Source organism: Ranitomeya variabilis, chromosome 8 (genome assembly GCF_051348905.1).
Source record: "Ranitomeya variabilis isolate aRanVar5 chromosome 8, aRanVar5.hap1, whole genome shotgun sequence".
Lineage (NCBI taxonomy): Eukaryota > Metazoa > Chordata > Amphibia > Anura > Dendrobatidae > Ranitomeya > Ranitomeya variabilis.
The window spans coordinates 31782016-31797680 of record NC_135239.1 but is presented as its reverse complement, the minus strand read 5'-3'; the positions used below and the strand labels follow the sequence as shown (position 1 = coordinate 31797680).

General features: G+C 42.5%; 1 protein-coding gene across 2 annotated transcripts in view; it reads left to right on the top strand.

The window, feature by feature from the left end:
* The window catches only part of AGBL4 (AGBL carboxypeptidase 4), a 1613281-nt gene that overhangs the window by 1090971 nt on the left and 506645 nt on the right, over positions 1-15665 (top strand). For both annotated transcript variants that reach the window (XM_077277379.1, XM_077277378.1), the window contains one exon: positions 11699-11738. In XM_077277379.1, coding sequence (XP_077133494.1) covers positions 11699-11738 — 40 coding nt within the window. The remainder of the gene's footprint in view (positions 1-11698; positions 11739-15665) is intronic.

Here is a 15665-nt window from a genome sequence, read left to right as displayed (position 1 = left end):
AGATATCATTTTCAATTAGGGTTCATAAAAAATGCATTCTATAACGTCTGTGTTGCACTGTTTATTACTGAGAGTCTTCACGAAGCTTGACCTACGAGGGGCATACAACCTGGTTCAAATTCACCAGGGAGACAAGTGGAAGATGGCTTTCAACACCTGCGATGGCCATTACGGGTATCGCATTATGCCGTTTGGACTCTGTAATGCCCCAGCCGTCTTCCAAGAACTGGTGAACGACATCTTCCGTGACCTGTTCTATATGTGTGTGGTAGAATACCTGGATGACATCTTGGTATTCTCTCCTGATCTGCCAACACACAGGAGGGTCGTTCGTCAGGTTCTACTAAGGTTGAGAACTAACCATTTCTATGCCAAATATGAATAGTGAGTCTTCGAATAGTTCTCCCTTCTGTTTCTGGGATACATTGTTTGTGAGACCAGTCTGAAGATGGATACTGAAAAGGTATCCGCCGTCATTAAGTGACCCCGTCCTGATGGTCTTAAGGCTATCCAGCTGTCTCTCGGGTTTGTGAATTATTATCACCAATTTATTTCACATTTTCCTTCCCGGACTGCTCCAATTTCTGCCCTGACCCGTAAAGAAGCCAGTCATAAGGAATGGACTCCTGAAGCAAAAGACGCCTTTGTATCCCTCAAGCAGGCATTCTCCTCGTCTCCGGTTCTGCATCGCCCAAACCATAACAAGCAGTTCTTCCTGGAGGTGGATGCATCTTCCACAGTGCCAGAGCCATCCTCACTCAGAAGTCTTCATCCGGTTGCATGGCGCCCTGCGGCTTTTTCTCTAAACTCTTCTCAGTACCAGAATGTAACTACTCTATCGGGGATAGAGAACTGCTCACACTCAAGCGGGCTCTAGAGAAGTGGCAGTACTTGCTGGAAGGAGCGTTGCACCATGTGGTAATTTACACTGACCACATGAATCTAGCTTATCTGCAGTCTGCTCAAGCAGCTTAACCCCCTGTCAAGCCAGGTGGTCTTTGTTCTTCGCTCGCTTCAACTTCATACTCCACTTTCGGCCGGCTGAAAAAAAAGTTAAGGCAGACATGCTCTCCATGTCCTTCCAGGCCTCCGACCAGGAGGAGAAGCTTAAACATATCATCAAGCCCTCCAAAATGTTCACAGTCGCTCCGCTAGACTTATCTCGTCTACCCTCCTGTAGGACCTACGTGGCAGAACCTGACAGGAAGCATGATCCTATCTGGAGACATTCTTCTAAGGTGGTGGGCCATGCTGGATTGAAGAAGACAACTCTCTTTATCTCTCAACACTATTGGTGGCAGACCCAGAGCAAAAATATAGCAAATTTTGTCACTGCTTGTTCCTCGTGTGCCCGAAATAAGACTCTCAAACAGCTTCCAACTGGTCGTCGCTTCCTTTGCCTGTGCAGTCTGCTCCCTGGCAGCATATCTCCATGGATTTCATCACAGATCTGCCAGTGTCGGTCACATGTACTGTTATCTGGGTGGTGGTGGATCATTTCTCCAAGATGGCTCATTTCATCCCACTATCTGGTCTTTCATCTGCGCCAGTACTGGCAAAATAATTCATTCTTCCGATTTTTCATCTCCATGGTCTACCACTTCACATAATCTCTGATAGAGGTGTCCAGTTTACCTCTCGTTTCTGAAGGGCCACCTGTAAGCTACTAGGTGTTACTTTGGATTTCTCATCTTCTTACCATCCTCAGTCCAATGGCCAAGTGGAACGAGTCAATCAGATCCTAACTAATTTTTTCCAGCATTTTGTCAATGCTCACCACAGTGACTGGGCTGAGCTCCTACCTTGGACCGAATTCTCTTACAATAACCACGTCAGTGAGTCTTCGGCCAAATCTCCATTTTCTGTGGTCTACAGTTAACATCCCAAAGTGCCGTTCCCTGTGGCTGTCACCTCCGATATTCCTGTTGCTGATTTCCTCATAAGGAACTTTTCTGAGATCTGGGAGTACACCAAAGCATCCTTAGTGAAATCCTCCAAACGGATGAAAAGACATTCGGTTAAGAGAAGTCTGGACTCTGGACTCGACTCTGTTTCATCCTGGAGATAAGGTCTGGTTATCATTTAAGTATATCTGCCTCAAGATACCATCCTAGAAATTAGGTCCTCGCTTCATTGGTTCCTTTGAGGTGTTGAAACAGATTAATCCAGTAGCCTGCAAACTCAAACTCCAAGTCTCCTTGCGAATCCTCCTTGTGTTTCTTCTGAAGCCTGTTGTCCTTAGTTCTTTCTTCAAGGTTCGTGGTGCTACTCCGACTCCTGTCAGTGCTGAGGACGTTTTCGAGGTAGAGAACATTTTGGCCACCGAGAAGGTAAGAGGAAAGACCTTCTTCCTTGTGGATTGGAAAGGATTTGAGCATCCATGCCCCTCCCCTCCTGGAAAAATTGCTGACAGGCTTGAGAAAGAGTGGGCGTAAGGGGGGGTACTGCAGCACCCACACCTCTGCCTGCAGTCCCTCTCTCCCTGCAGAGACACCAGCGTACTCACTGCCGAGGCTCCCATCCTGCTCCTTCCGGGTCTGCTGCTGCCTGGGGTGCGTGCACTTCTAGCATTGTGCAGGTGTGCACACTTCCTCTTTCTTAAAGGGGCCTCGTGTGTTCCTCTAAAGTGTACCCAGCCAATAGTTGGAGGTTACTTACTATTTAAAGCACCTTCTACAACATGGAGGTGCCTGTGCAATGTTGTGAGTTTGCTCCTAACATGTTTGTCAGTTCTCAGGTCCCAGTGTTTGCGTTTAGTCTACTGCACCCGCTAGTGCTCACCTCAACTGCAACCGTGCCAGTTGCACCTGCCAGTTCTCAACTCAACGGCAGCCGAGCCAGTCGCACCCACCAGTGCTCACCTCAACTGCAGCCAAGCCAGCCATACCAGCCAGTGCTGACCTCAACAGCAGCCGAACCGGTTGCACCCGCCAGTACTCACCACAATGGCAGCCTTACCAGTTGCACCTGCCACTGCACACCTCAATGGCAGCTGAGCCAATGGCACCTGCCAGTGCTCACCTCAACAGCAGCCAAGCCTGCTGCACCCGCCTGAGCTCGTCTCTCCATCAGCCTGTCCTGTCTGCATCTGCAGTTCCGATCATCTTCCTAGGGGTCAGCTGCCATCCACCCAAAGTCAGTCCTGGAGTAGCACCTAGACCACCTCCCTTGTCTCCTCTCAGATCTTGGTGTCATTAGCTGCTACGTATCCGAGGTCAGATTGGGTGAGGCTCCTAGTCATGCTCGTCCAGGTCTTCCTTGGACTTTGGCACAGTGGTTCTACCACCCAGCCCATTACGTGCTGTAATTGCAAACAAAGTGCTGTAGAATCCTTTGCGGACATTTCTACAATATCCGGTGCTCAAGGCTTGGTACAGGAACTATGGAGAGTGCCTTATCCTCTGGCATACAGGGGATGATGGACGTGGAACTGTGAGAAATGAAGGTTAGTTAAAGGATCCTGAGTGCACTGTGGGGCTGGAAGGGAAATCACCAGGGCTGAAAGGAATAGCCGACGTAGAGATAGTCCAGGAACAATGAATAGTAATGCTGGTAATGGACTGTGTTTAGGAAACAAGGAACAAGAATTGTTGTGCCCGATACCTCATGGTACACTCTGATAAATTTGATTTGTCTAGTAAACTTTTGTTGGTTGGTTCTCTGAGTTGTGTGTGGCAGCTCCTGAAGATGGAGGCTTTGAGATGGCGGAGGCCTGCGGACTACACGTGAGTGTGATTTACCCCACACTAGGCAGCACATTGGGATTGGGACACGATTTTCCTTGACTTTTGGATATGGGATGGACCCCACTCCATCTTAAAACCACCATAACTACTGTAAACCTAGGTACTAAAATAAATACACAAAACACATTATTTTGGTTGTCAAAATGGCCACAGCATTTATTCAAATCACAGGATTAAATAATCACAGTAGGAGTCAGGTGGAGTGCTAGTACATTGGGATTCACAAGTACTGGGATATCCCCAGCTGTCTGACATAGAGCACCAGGACAGACAGCCATAAAGGGGTGGCACGCACTGGCTTGCCATTCAAGCAGAGCCAGTAAACTTTCAGGGCACCAATGACCCTATTATCCTCACTCCTGTGCCTAACCACTGTGCCTGCCCCTGATTGATATTACCATTACAACGTCCTTGAGGATGGCCACCAAAGCCGAGCCTGCTCACCACCATGAGGTTTTACATCCTCTATTAGTTAAAATGAGTCCACCTTAACTTGTCTTCAACTTCCACCTGACTCCTAAACCGCAAAGCCGTGACAGGTTTTAAATTTCAAGTCTCATTTGACACTTTTTTTTGTTGAATTAATTAATTAAATCATTTTTGTAAACTTAAAAACTAGAAGTCCCTGCAAAAGCATTAATGGGACTAAACTTGGCAAACCTCTGACTCACAAAGAGTCATCCTACAGCACTCAGGAGAGGAAAAAACCCCTGTGGAGGAAACCTCTAGGGAACCATGGCTGAAGGATTGCCCTTCCCTTGGGCTTAGAAGGTTACCGCAAATAATAACTCTTTATAGCCAATGTACAATTGAACTTGGTACAAGATATACACTGACAAATTCAAAAATACAATAAAGCATTTATCATTATACAAGCAATAATTAAAAAGTTTTAGGACAGAGATTATAAACAGGGTGGGAGGGCAGGTAATGTTTCCTCCTGTCCATCCTGTGAGAGAAAGAGGGAGAGCCAGAGTTGCCTCCCCTATATAAGCCCCACCCTCCTCACAGTAATACACCAGGCACAAACATCTAAACTCCTTCCTCTTAAAGCAACCACACTCTTGTTTAAAATCTACACCGCAATACAAACAAAAGCTGCAGGAGTTCTCGGTCTACCCATCCCCAAGTCATGTCCACCTCCTTCTAGTCTCCGGTGGTTTCTGTAAAGTACTGGGGCGTAATGGAATTGTAGCTCAGACATGGCTACCATCCACGATCACTTTACATGCACATGTCCAATTTTTTCCTTTGACCGAGTGGTCCATGGAAAATATTTTAGACATGTCCAATTTTGATCTGAGTCTTGCATCAAAATCAGGAATGCATGTAAATGGGTTTGTGAAAAAAAAATTGGACCGCACTCGGATGATCATGGAATGACGGAATGGAGAACGTTTAGAAACCTCTTTTTCTCTCCTTATCCAAGAAAAACTGGTGCCGTGCAGATCAAACACTGATCAGAACGATTGGACCATTTTTCTCAGATGAGGACAAGATGGAGATAAAGAGTTTCCATTTTCTCGATTCTGTCAGTGCGTAGAAATTGGAAATCAGATGTCAACCGAGTGCAGTTCGATGATTTCCTTTGCACCCATAGACTGAGTGCGACCCAAATAATGGATCAAATTCAGACAAGCTGTGATTGTTTCCTTAGACAATCTCGATTCTCGCAGTTAGTAGATGACGGGCCAAACGCAAGTTTCCATTCTTTTTTTTACAATCTCACCGGCCCAAACAAAATGGCTTTTCCCATCTGCCTATTTTTATTACACTTTCCTAATAAATAGTAACAGATTGCACATAAAGAAAAGTGGTGGCGAGAGAAAGTGCGCATTATTTATCAAGACATTCCAATTTAAAATGAAAAATATAACTCATTTATGCCAGAAGCAGGTGCATTAATTTCTGCTGTTAAGCACATAAATATGCACATTTTCATACAAGACCTCGATGATTTAGTCAGGGCTGTACTTGCATTTAAATGACGATCTTTTAGCAGTGTAATAAAACTAATCTAAGAAATCTGTCCAGAAAATATTGGACACGATTAGCTATAAATGAATATTATGTATATGGATATAACTATCTATAACCTCTTATCTATCCATCCATCTTTCCATCTATCTTTCCATCCATCCATCTACCGGTATCCATCCATCAGTCTTTGCACCTTGCCATCCATCCATTTATCTATTCATCTATCTTTCCATCCATCTTTGCACATTGCCATCTATCTATCCATCCATCCATCCATTTACAGTGGGGCAAAAAAGTATTTAGTCATTCAGCAATAGTGCAAGTTCCACCACTTAAAAAGATGAGAGGCGTCTGTAATTTACATCATAGGTAGACCTCAACTATGGGAGACAAACTGAGAAAAAAAAATCCAGAAAATCACATTGTCTGTTTTTTTATCATTTTATTTGCATATTATGGTGGAAAATAAGTATTTGGTCAGAAACAAACAATCAAGATTTCTGGCTCTCACAGACCTGTAACTTCTTCTTTAAGAGTCTCCTCTTTCCTCCACTCATTACCTGTAGTAATGGCACCTGTTTAAACTTGTTATCAGTATAAAAAGACACCTGTGCACACCCTCAAACAGTCTGACTCCAAACTCCACTATGGTGAAGACCAAAGAGCTGTCAAAGGACACCAGAAACAAAATTGTAGCCCTGCACCAGGCTGGGAAGACTGAATCTGCAATAGCCAACCAGCTTGGAGTGAAGAAATCAACAGTGGGAGCAATAATTAGAAAATGGAAGACATACAAGACCACTGATAATCTCCCTCGATCTGGGGCTCCATGCAAAATCCCACCCCGTGGGGTCAGAATAATCACAAGAACGGTGAGCAAAAGTCCCAGAACCACGCGGGGGGACCTAGTGAATGAACTGCAGAGAGCTGGGACCAATGTAACAAGGCCTACCATAAGTAACACACTACGCCACCATGGACTCAGATCCTGCAGTGCCAGACGTGTCCCACTGCTTAAGCCAGTACATGTCTGGGCCCGTCTGAAGTTTGCTAGAGAGCATTTGGATGATCCAGAGGAGTTTTGGGAGAATGTCCTATGGTCTGATGAAACCAAACTGGAACTGATTGGTAGAAACACAACTTGTCGTGTTTGGAGGAAAAAGAATACTGAGTTGCATCCATCAAACACCATACCTACTGTAAAGCATGGTGGTGGAAACATCATGCTTTGGGGCTGTTTCTCTGCAAAGGGGCCAGGACGACTGATCCGGGTACATGAAAGAATGAATGGGGCCATGTATCGTGAGATTTTGAGTGCAAACCTCCTTCCATCAGCAAGGGCATTGAAGATGAAACGTGGCTGGGTCTTTCAACATGACAATGATCCAAAGCACACCGCCAGGGCAACGAAGGAGTGGCTTCGTAAGAAGCATTTCAAGGTCCTGGAGTGGCCTAGCCAGTCTCCAGATCTCAACCCTATAGAAAACCTTTGGAGGGAGTTGAAAGTCCGTGTTGCCAAGCGAAAAGCCAAAAACATCACTGCTCTAGAGGAGATCTGCATGGAGGAATGGGCCAACATACCAACAACAGTGTGTGGCAACCTTGTGAAGACTTACAGAAAATGTTTGACCTCTGTCATTGCCAACAAAGGATATATTACAAAGTATTGAGATGAAATTTTGTTTCTGACCAAATACTTATTTTCAACCATAATATGCAAATAAAATGATAAAAAAACAGACAATGTGATTTTCAGGATTTTTTTATCTCAGTTTGTCTCCCATAGTTGAGGTCTACCTATGATGTAAATTACAGACGCCTCTCATCTTTTTAAGTGGTGGAACTTGCACTATTGCTGAATGACTAAATACTTTTTTGCCCCACTGTATCTATTCTTCTATCTTTGCATCTATCCATGCATCTTTCCATTCATCTATTCATTTATCCACCTATCCATCCATCCATCTTTGCACTTTGCCATCTATCCATGTATCCATCCATTTATCTATCCATCTATCTCTGCATTCATCCACTCATCCACCTATCCATCCATCCATCTTTGCACCTTGCCATCTATCCATCCATCCATCCTTCCATCCATTTATCTATCCATCTATCCATGCATCCATCTTTGCACCGTGCCATCCTTCCATCCATGCCCACCTTTAACGTTCAACAAATGTTCATTTATGACTACAATTTTTCACAATACAAATTCACAACATTATCGTGAAAGGCTAGCAAAAATGTTCCAGATTTTCACGAACATCACAACCATTGGGTGGTCACTTACAGGTATATATGACTTAAATGTCATCCAACAGAGTTTTGTGAAATCATATTTCATTTTTTTTTTAAACATCTTCATCTCATGCTACATATTTTAGGATTAGTGTTGAGCAAACGTTCTTGGATAAGGAGTTATCCAAGCATGCTTTGGTGGTAACCGAGTGTCTTCGGCATGCTCGAATAATATGCTCGAGTCCCCACGACTGCATGTCTGATGGCTGTTCGACAGCTGCAACACATGCAGGGATTACCTAGCAAACAGACAATCCCTGCATGTGTTGCTGCTGTCAAACAGCAGCGAGACATGCAGCAGCCGGGACTCAAACATAATATTCGAGCATGCTGAGGACACTCGGTTAGCCCCCGCGCATGCTCCGATAACACCTTATCCCAGCACGTTCACTCAACACTATATAGAATATGATGAGCCAAGAGAAAAGGTTAGGAAGGACACGAAAGATGTAGGCAAAAATGTATAATGTAGATAATGGCATTAAAAATGTATGAAAAATGACTATAATGTTGAAAATTTCTTTAAAAAAAACAAACTATTTTTTCTTTTCTTTATAAATTCTCTTAAAAAAATAATTATCATTTTGGAGATATTCCAATGGGATTTAATGAAAGAAACTTTGTACATGCTAGTACCACAGTGGATAAATAACATTTGGGGCTAGGGACAAGGCACAGTATTTGGATTCTTAGGTCTGTAAGGCCACATTCACATATGGTTCTGTATTCTATCTATATGGAATATGGACTACCTGTTCCATCCAGCGCCTGACCACCAATGAGTGGAGACGTTGCGGCACTGTTCATTCATTGCTTTTGAAGTCATAATACAGCTGGGTAGAGAGTCTCAACTGTACTCAGAACATGACCCATCACTTCCCACTCACTGGTGGTCAGACATCACATGGAATGGGTAATCAAAAGAACCTCTCTTCTGGAGATAGATGCGGGTCCCAGAAGTGGGATCTCCACCTATTGAACATTTATGGCATATCCATTAATCCTGGACAAATAGCTAACTCTCTAAACTTGCAGGAGCCTCCGCCATGCTTCACTGCTTCTGCAGACACTCATTTTTGTACCGCTTCAAGAACAAACTGCTTTCCGATGCAGCCAAATATTTCACTTTTTGACACACCAGTCCAGAGCAGCTGCTGCCATTTTTTTACCAACCCAGTTGCTATGTTTTTGAGCATAGTTGAGTCATTTGACCTTCTTTCTTTGAGGAAGGTTTGGTTGTTGGCCACAATTCTCCAATGAAGACCACTTCTGGCCAGATTTTCACGAACAATGGATGGAGGTAGTTGGGGCACACTGGCTGCTGCCAGTTCTGAGCTGGTGGCACTCCTGGACATCTTCTGATATTGAAGGGAGGCAAGTATGATGTGTCTTTCATCTCCCGCACTAAGTTTCCTTGGTAGACCACTTCATCTGTGGCCCCACTTTACCAATTTTTTGGTGCTTCTTCAAAAGAGGTTGAACAATACATCTTGAAACCCAAGTCTGCTTTGAAGTATTTGCTTTTGGAGAGACCTTGCTGATGCAGTATAATTGCTTGGGCTTTGTCGTTGTGCTCAGTCTTGTTATGGTGTACAACCTGTGACATGGAACTGTCTTCCATAACCCACAGTTTTGCTGTTTTTCACTTAGTTTTAAGCCTCCTACAGAACTGTCTCTGTTTCAGTGAATAACTGTTTCAACCTACATGTGAAAATAATGATTATTTATTATCATTTGCTTGGTATAACTGGTTACTCATACACCCGCCTATAATCCTATAAAATCCCTGACTTTGTGTAACCTGTACCTTGAAGAATTGATGTTATTTTGAAGTCAAGATAGACTTATTATTGATAGAACTTAGATTTCTATTTTCTTCATCCACTTTGCATTTTGTAAATGAATAAAAATAAACTATAAGACTATTTTTTTTTTTACTCATTCTTACTTTGCAGAATTTTTTTACAGCAGCCTAAAACTTTTGCACTAGGGGAGTATTGGTGTGCACTCGGCGTTATTTATGGGTACTAGTTGAAACGAGGATGATCCTGATACTCAGTAGAGAGTAGAATCAACCGCACTCTTTCTTTTGATGCTTAAAGGTGAGATACTTTATTGGTATATCAAACACAAAGTATTTACTTATGTGGCAACAGAGGCAACTTTGTTTTCACATAGTTATATAGTTTGTGTTTGATATACCAATAAAGTATCTCACCTTTAAGCATCAAAAGAAAGAGTGCGGTTGATTTTACTCACTACGAAAACCTTTGGCACAATATTTTATATGCCATAAATTTTTTATGTGAGACAATCCTTTTTAAGCTCAGTCTAAAAACAGTCTAAAATTAAAGAGATATTAATATGTCAGTGCATTCCTTTGAATGGTCACGGTCATTTCAACAAGCTTTACTGTGACGAGTCCACCCCTCAGTGTGTCTGGGATGCAGTTACTGACAGCTGAGCAATCCAACCTGGTACAGGGGCGTGCTGAAGCTGTCAATACATTGACAGCTCAGTCTTCCAGACTGGTGCAAGGGCATGCTGTTGGTGTGTTGATTGACAGCTCAGCCGTCCAACCTGAATCTGGGAGGCGCTGGCTGTCTCCAGCTATTCATTGTCCCAGGTGATTGCCAGGCTACTTAACTGGGCTGTTTCTCCCCAGACCTCTGCCAGACATACATTCAGCTACTAAGTCGTTTGTCTCTCTGTGCCTTGCATTCTGTTTGTTGATCTTTCATTGCCTGACCTTGGACCTCTTTCTGATCAACGGTGTTTGACCCCTTCTGCTCTTATCCCCAATCTCCTGGTATTCTGACCTCAGAACGTTACCTGACTATGCCTTTGTCTCTTCCTTCTTTCCTTCTATTTATGATGTACCTTACTGGGTTCTGACCTCGGACTCCTTGACAATCCCATATCACAGCTTGTCCTTGAGAGGTGACTCAGTGTTACAGTTACATAAATTAATTGCAAAGGAGAATCTAAGAAACATAGTAATATACGCCATATCCTCCTAAACTCCTCATTTACATGAAAACAAGAGGACCTGCCAGCTCACTGAGGGACGATATTACAGCTGCCTATTGCAGTCTATGGAAACAGGAATTCAGAGGAGCCAAGTGTGAAAGAGAAAGAGAGGCATACAGACACACAAAGGGTGCTGCTGCTTTCTAGTAAATGTTTTCATCGCCCATAAGCTGGTTTCACAGCTACGCTGCTCAGTTCTACATTATATGCTGCTGATGCCTCTGAGCATGTGCTATAGACAAACAGGAGAGAAGGAGCCCGTCATGTCTGTGTGTACAGTATATGTGAGACCGTTTCCATCGACTAGCTTAAAGGAAACAGAAAATTAAAAATAGAGTCTGCAAAAGGGGAACACAGTGAAAAAGCAAGATATAAGTCATACAATGGCTAGGTGTTATACCTATTGTACATCCTAATGACATGCATTCTTTAATTTACATATTTAGTTTTTGCTTTTGAACATTTATTATATCTTCTTAAGACGTGATGTTATTTTATGGGATTCTAATATGCAACATATTTAGCTGGGTTAAGATGGTTCAAAAATGATTTGAGAATGTCCCCAGGACATTCTCACTTAGCATTTATAATTATAGATAGTATTTGAGTAACATAACATTTGTATTTTCTCTCTTTTGCAGCAACAACGAAGACTTGATCTCCTTACAATCACCAGCCCCGGTAAGTACCATTCCGAGAGAATTAACTATATTTCTATACCAATATTTCAGGAGCAGAGTGATATCTATCATTCATGTAGAGATGGACAATTCATTGTTGGTTGCTTGGATTCTGATAACTTTCATAATACAATATAGTTATTGTGCATTATTATTGTCAACTGTTTCCAGCTCACATGGTAGCCGAATCCTAAATTTCATACTCCGACTCTATTGTAACCTTACTTTTGTTGTTAATGGGGTCTTCTTGGACTAGTTCTTGGGTGACATTCTTAGGATTGGCCATCAATTTCCGATTTGGTGGTGGTCCAACTCTAAGCACCCTCACCAGTCAACTAACTGAAGTGCTATGCTCCAGCAAGTACCACATCTCATTATTTCTTTACCAGGTTGGGTCTGGTATTACAGTTCAAGATATGTACATTTTTTTGCACATAATATTTTGTTCTGTTTGCTTCCTAACTGCAAAGTTATTCAACTTTTAAAGTAGTCTTCATTAAAAAAAAGTTGCTGCTTTAGAGTGTTTATAAGTCATTTATCTAGCTGAGTGCTTTAGCAAAAACGTTACAAATCCATCAGAGCTGCTGCTCGTAGTTCTGATAGCTGTCTCTGCTCTCCCGTCTCTCAGTGTTAGAGATAGCAGAGTGTTCATTTAAAAAAAACAGCAAGTCCAATTTGGTGTGTCAGAGTCGGCTTACACTCTCGAAAATCTCATATAAATTGAAACACTATGTACTTTAGGTAGTAAATAAAAAGGTGGGACTCTAGGATTATGATTAGACAACATTTTTTTCTCCAACATGCTGTCTATAATGCCAGATTTTGCAGCCTCATCCAGGATAAAGTCAATTTCAGCTTTGACATGTAGGAGTTTCTCCTGTCGATTCACTGCAATGTCCATTTAAGGTAGCAGTATGAATCAAAAGTGAACTACTTTTGTGTATATATTTATGCTGGACTGTATTTGTGTACTTTGTTGTTGGATAAAAATATTTCTATTTGAAGGATACATTTGTTGAGAGTTTCAATTTATTAGGGATAACAGGGTGAACAGGTGTGGACAGGAAAGAAAGCATGTACAGTAAATTGGAGGGCAGAGAAAACAGGCTATAGGCAAGGAGACAAGAACATGAAAAGGAAATAAGTACAGTAATAGATCTATGCTGATCTATGAACTAATGAGGACAGTGTAGCCAGGATACACACAGAGCTAATATCTAGCCTATATTACTGGGAGGGACACTCCCACATAAAAGAAAATCTGAAACATTGATCAGGCTGCAAATTGCATATCAAGGTGTCTGAAAATTAAGGATTTCGGAATGAAATTTTAATATTCACATGTAACCAATAACCATACTGTTTCTTCCATATAAAAGGTGTCCATAGCCTTTACATGAATAAGATACATTAACACCAGGCACAATCACTACTAAATATTTCTTACATTTTGGTATAAAGGGCAGACAGAGACGCAATAACAGGGTGGTTCAAAATGTCTTTTTGTAAAACTAAATATAATTTGTTAATTTTTATATTTTAGTTGATTTTTTTAGATTTTTAATCTATATTTACTAGGAGCAAAAGAGAAAAAAAATGTGTTGAATACTGTGAAATATCATTCTATCCAATAACCGCACAAAACTTTATGCTTAGTCAGTTTAATGTGTTATAAGTTCTAGTTGCAGAACAGGACAACCTGCACGTAAAAGTGTATTTCATAAAGAAAAACTTTTATTATCTTTTAAATCCTCAGTTTAGGGCCTCATTTCTTCTGAGAGCACCATATAGCAGCATTTTATATATATATTTTTTGTCTGGGCTGGGCTCATCTCCAATAAAAGAACATAATGGGGGGAATTTATCAAAATTGGTGCACAGGAAAAGTAGAACGGCTGCTCATTGCAACCAGTCAAATTTAGTTCATACTTTTTCAAAGTCCTCATAAAAATAAAGTCAACTTTTCCACTTTTTCTTTGCACCTCTTTTTTTTGGTGGCATATTCCGAATGCTAACAGCGGCAGGAAAGGAGTATGTTAATTTTGTCAGAGGCAGTGACCTACCTATTACTCATGTATCATTCAGTGATTACATTGATATAGCTGAAGGGGAGGTCTACTCTGCCATGAGGGGTAGAAGTGGGCTACTACTCAGCTGCTCATAAAATTAGGATGTTTGCAGCAGAATATCAGTGTTCTGATTTTGTGACATCAAGTAACCTGTATATTTACGGAACCTGATTATGTTCTTGACAGTAAAAGTGAATGTAATTGATTTCTAAGTAAAAATTTTCATAAAAGAAAAAAGATTTACAAGTAGTGTTGAGCGATACCGTCCGATACTTGAAAGTATCGGTATCGGAAAGTATCGGCCGATACCGGCAAAGTATCGGATCTAATCCGATACCGATACCCGATACCAATACAAGTCAATGGGACTCATGTATCGGACGGTATTCCTGATGGTTCCCAGGGTCTGAAGGAGAGGAAACTCTCCTTCAGGCCCTGGGATCCATATTAATGTGTAAAAGAAAGAATTAAAATAAAAAATATTGCTATACTCACCTCTCCGACGCAGCCTGGACCTCACCGAGGGAACCGGCAGCGTTCTTTGCTTAAAATGCGCGCGTTTACTTCCTTCCGTGACGTCACGGCTTGTGATTGGTCGCGTGCCGCCCATGTGGCCGCGACGCGACCAATCACAGCAAGCCGTGACGTAATTTTCAGGTCCTCAATGCCTAATTCTAGGCATTCAGGATTTTAAAATTACGTTCCGGCTTGTGATTGGTCGCGTCGCGGTCACATGGGCGACGCGACCAATCACAAGCCGTGACGTCACGGGAGGCAGGAAACGCGCGCATTTTAAAATTACGTCACGGCTTGTGATTGGTTGCGTGCCGCCCATGTGACCGCGACGCGACCAATCACAGCAAGCCGTGACGTAATTTTCAGGTCCTGAATGCAGAATTAGGCATTCAGGACCTGAAATTACGTCACGGCTTGCTGTGATTGGTCGCGTCACGGCCACATGGGCGGCACACGACCAATCACAAGCCGTGACGTCACGGAAGGAAGTAAACGCGCGCATTTTAAGCAAAGAACGCTGCCGGTTCCCTCGGTGAGGTCCAGGCTGCGTTGGAGAGGTGAGTATAGCAATATTTTTTATTTTAATTCTTTCTTTTACACATTAATGTTGTTTCGATACCGATACCCGATACCACAAAAGTATCGGATCTCAGTATCGGAATTCCGATACCCGCAAGTATCGGCCGATACCCGATACTTTGCGGTATCGGAATGCTCAACACTATTTACAAGTAGAGACTAGAAGAAGAAAGAAAAATATCCCAAGGGGTCACAGACTAAAAAGCTGTTGTCTGCTGTTTTTGGGTGTATGCTTTCTGCATTACCCTATTCCGATTTGGTTTGTACCTCCCTACCCTTGGTGAGTGTTTTTGTAAGTAGCTTTCTGTTATCCCTGTTTGTCTTATGTGTATTAATATATCTGTCCCTGACGTCCTGGGGGTGGGGACAGTTTAGGACATTAACAGGAGCATAGTAAGGTCGGAGACTCAGGCCTCTCTACCTTTAAGAGTACCCCCGGGGCAGAGATGGTTAGGATCCCAGTTCCAGGGACAGTTTGAAGCCCCCCTTCCTTACCAAAGACCGTCACAGCATTACACTCATATATTCGGCCAATATAAATGGTCATATAGATAGAGCTGAGATTAGAGTCTCACAAGCGTATATTGGGCCAATTATGCTAATCACAGTCTGATCAGAGTGTGATCGTATTTTGTCGGATGAGGGGAAGAAAGAGTAAAAAAAATTCTCTATCTCCTCCATTATGTCAGTCTGTGAAAATCTGACTGCACTCAGATGTCATCCGATGTTCTCCACAGACCCACTGACTTGCATGGCCGAGTGCG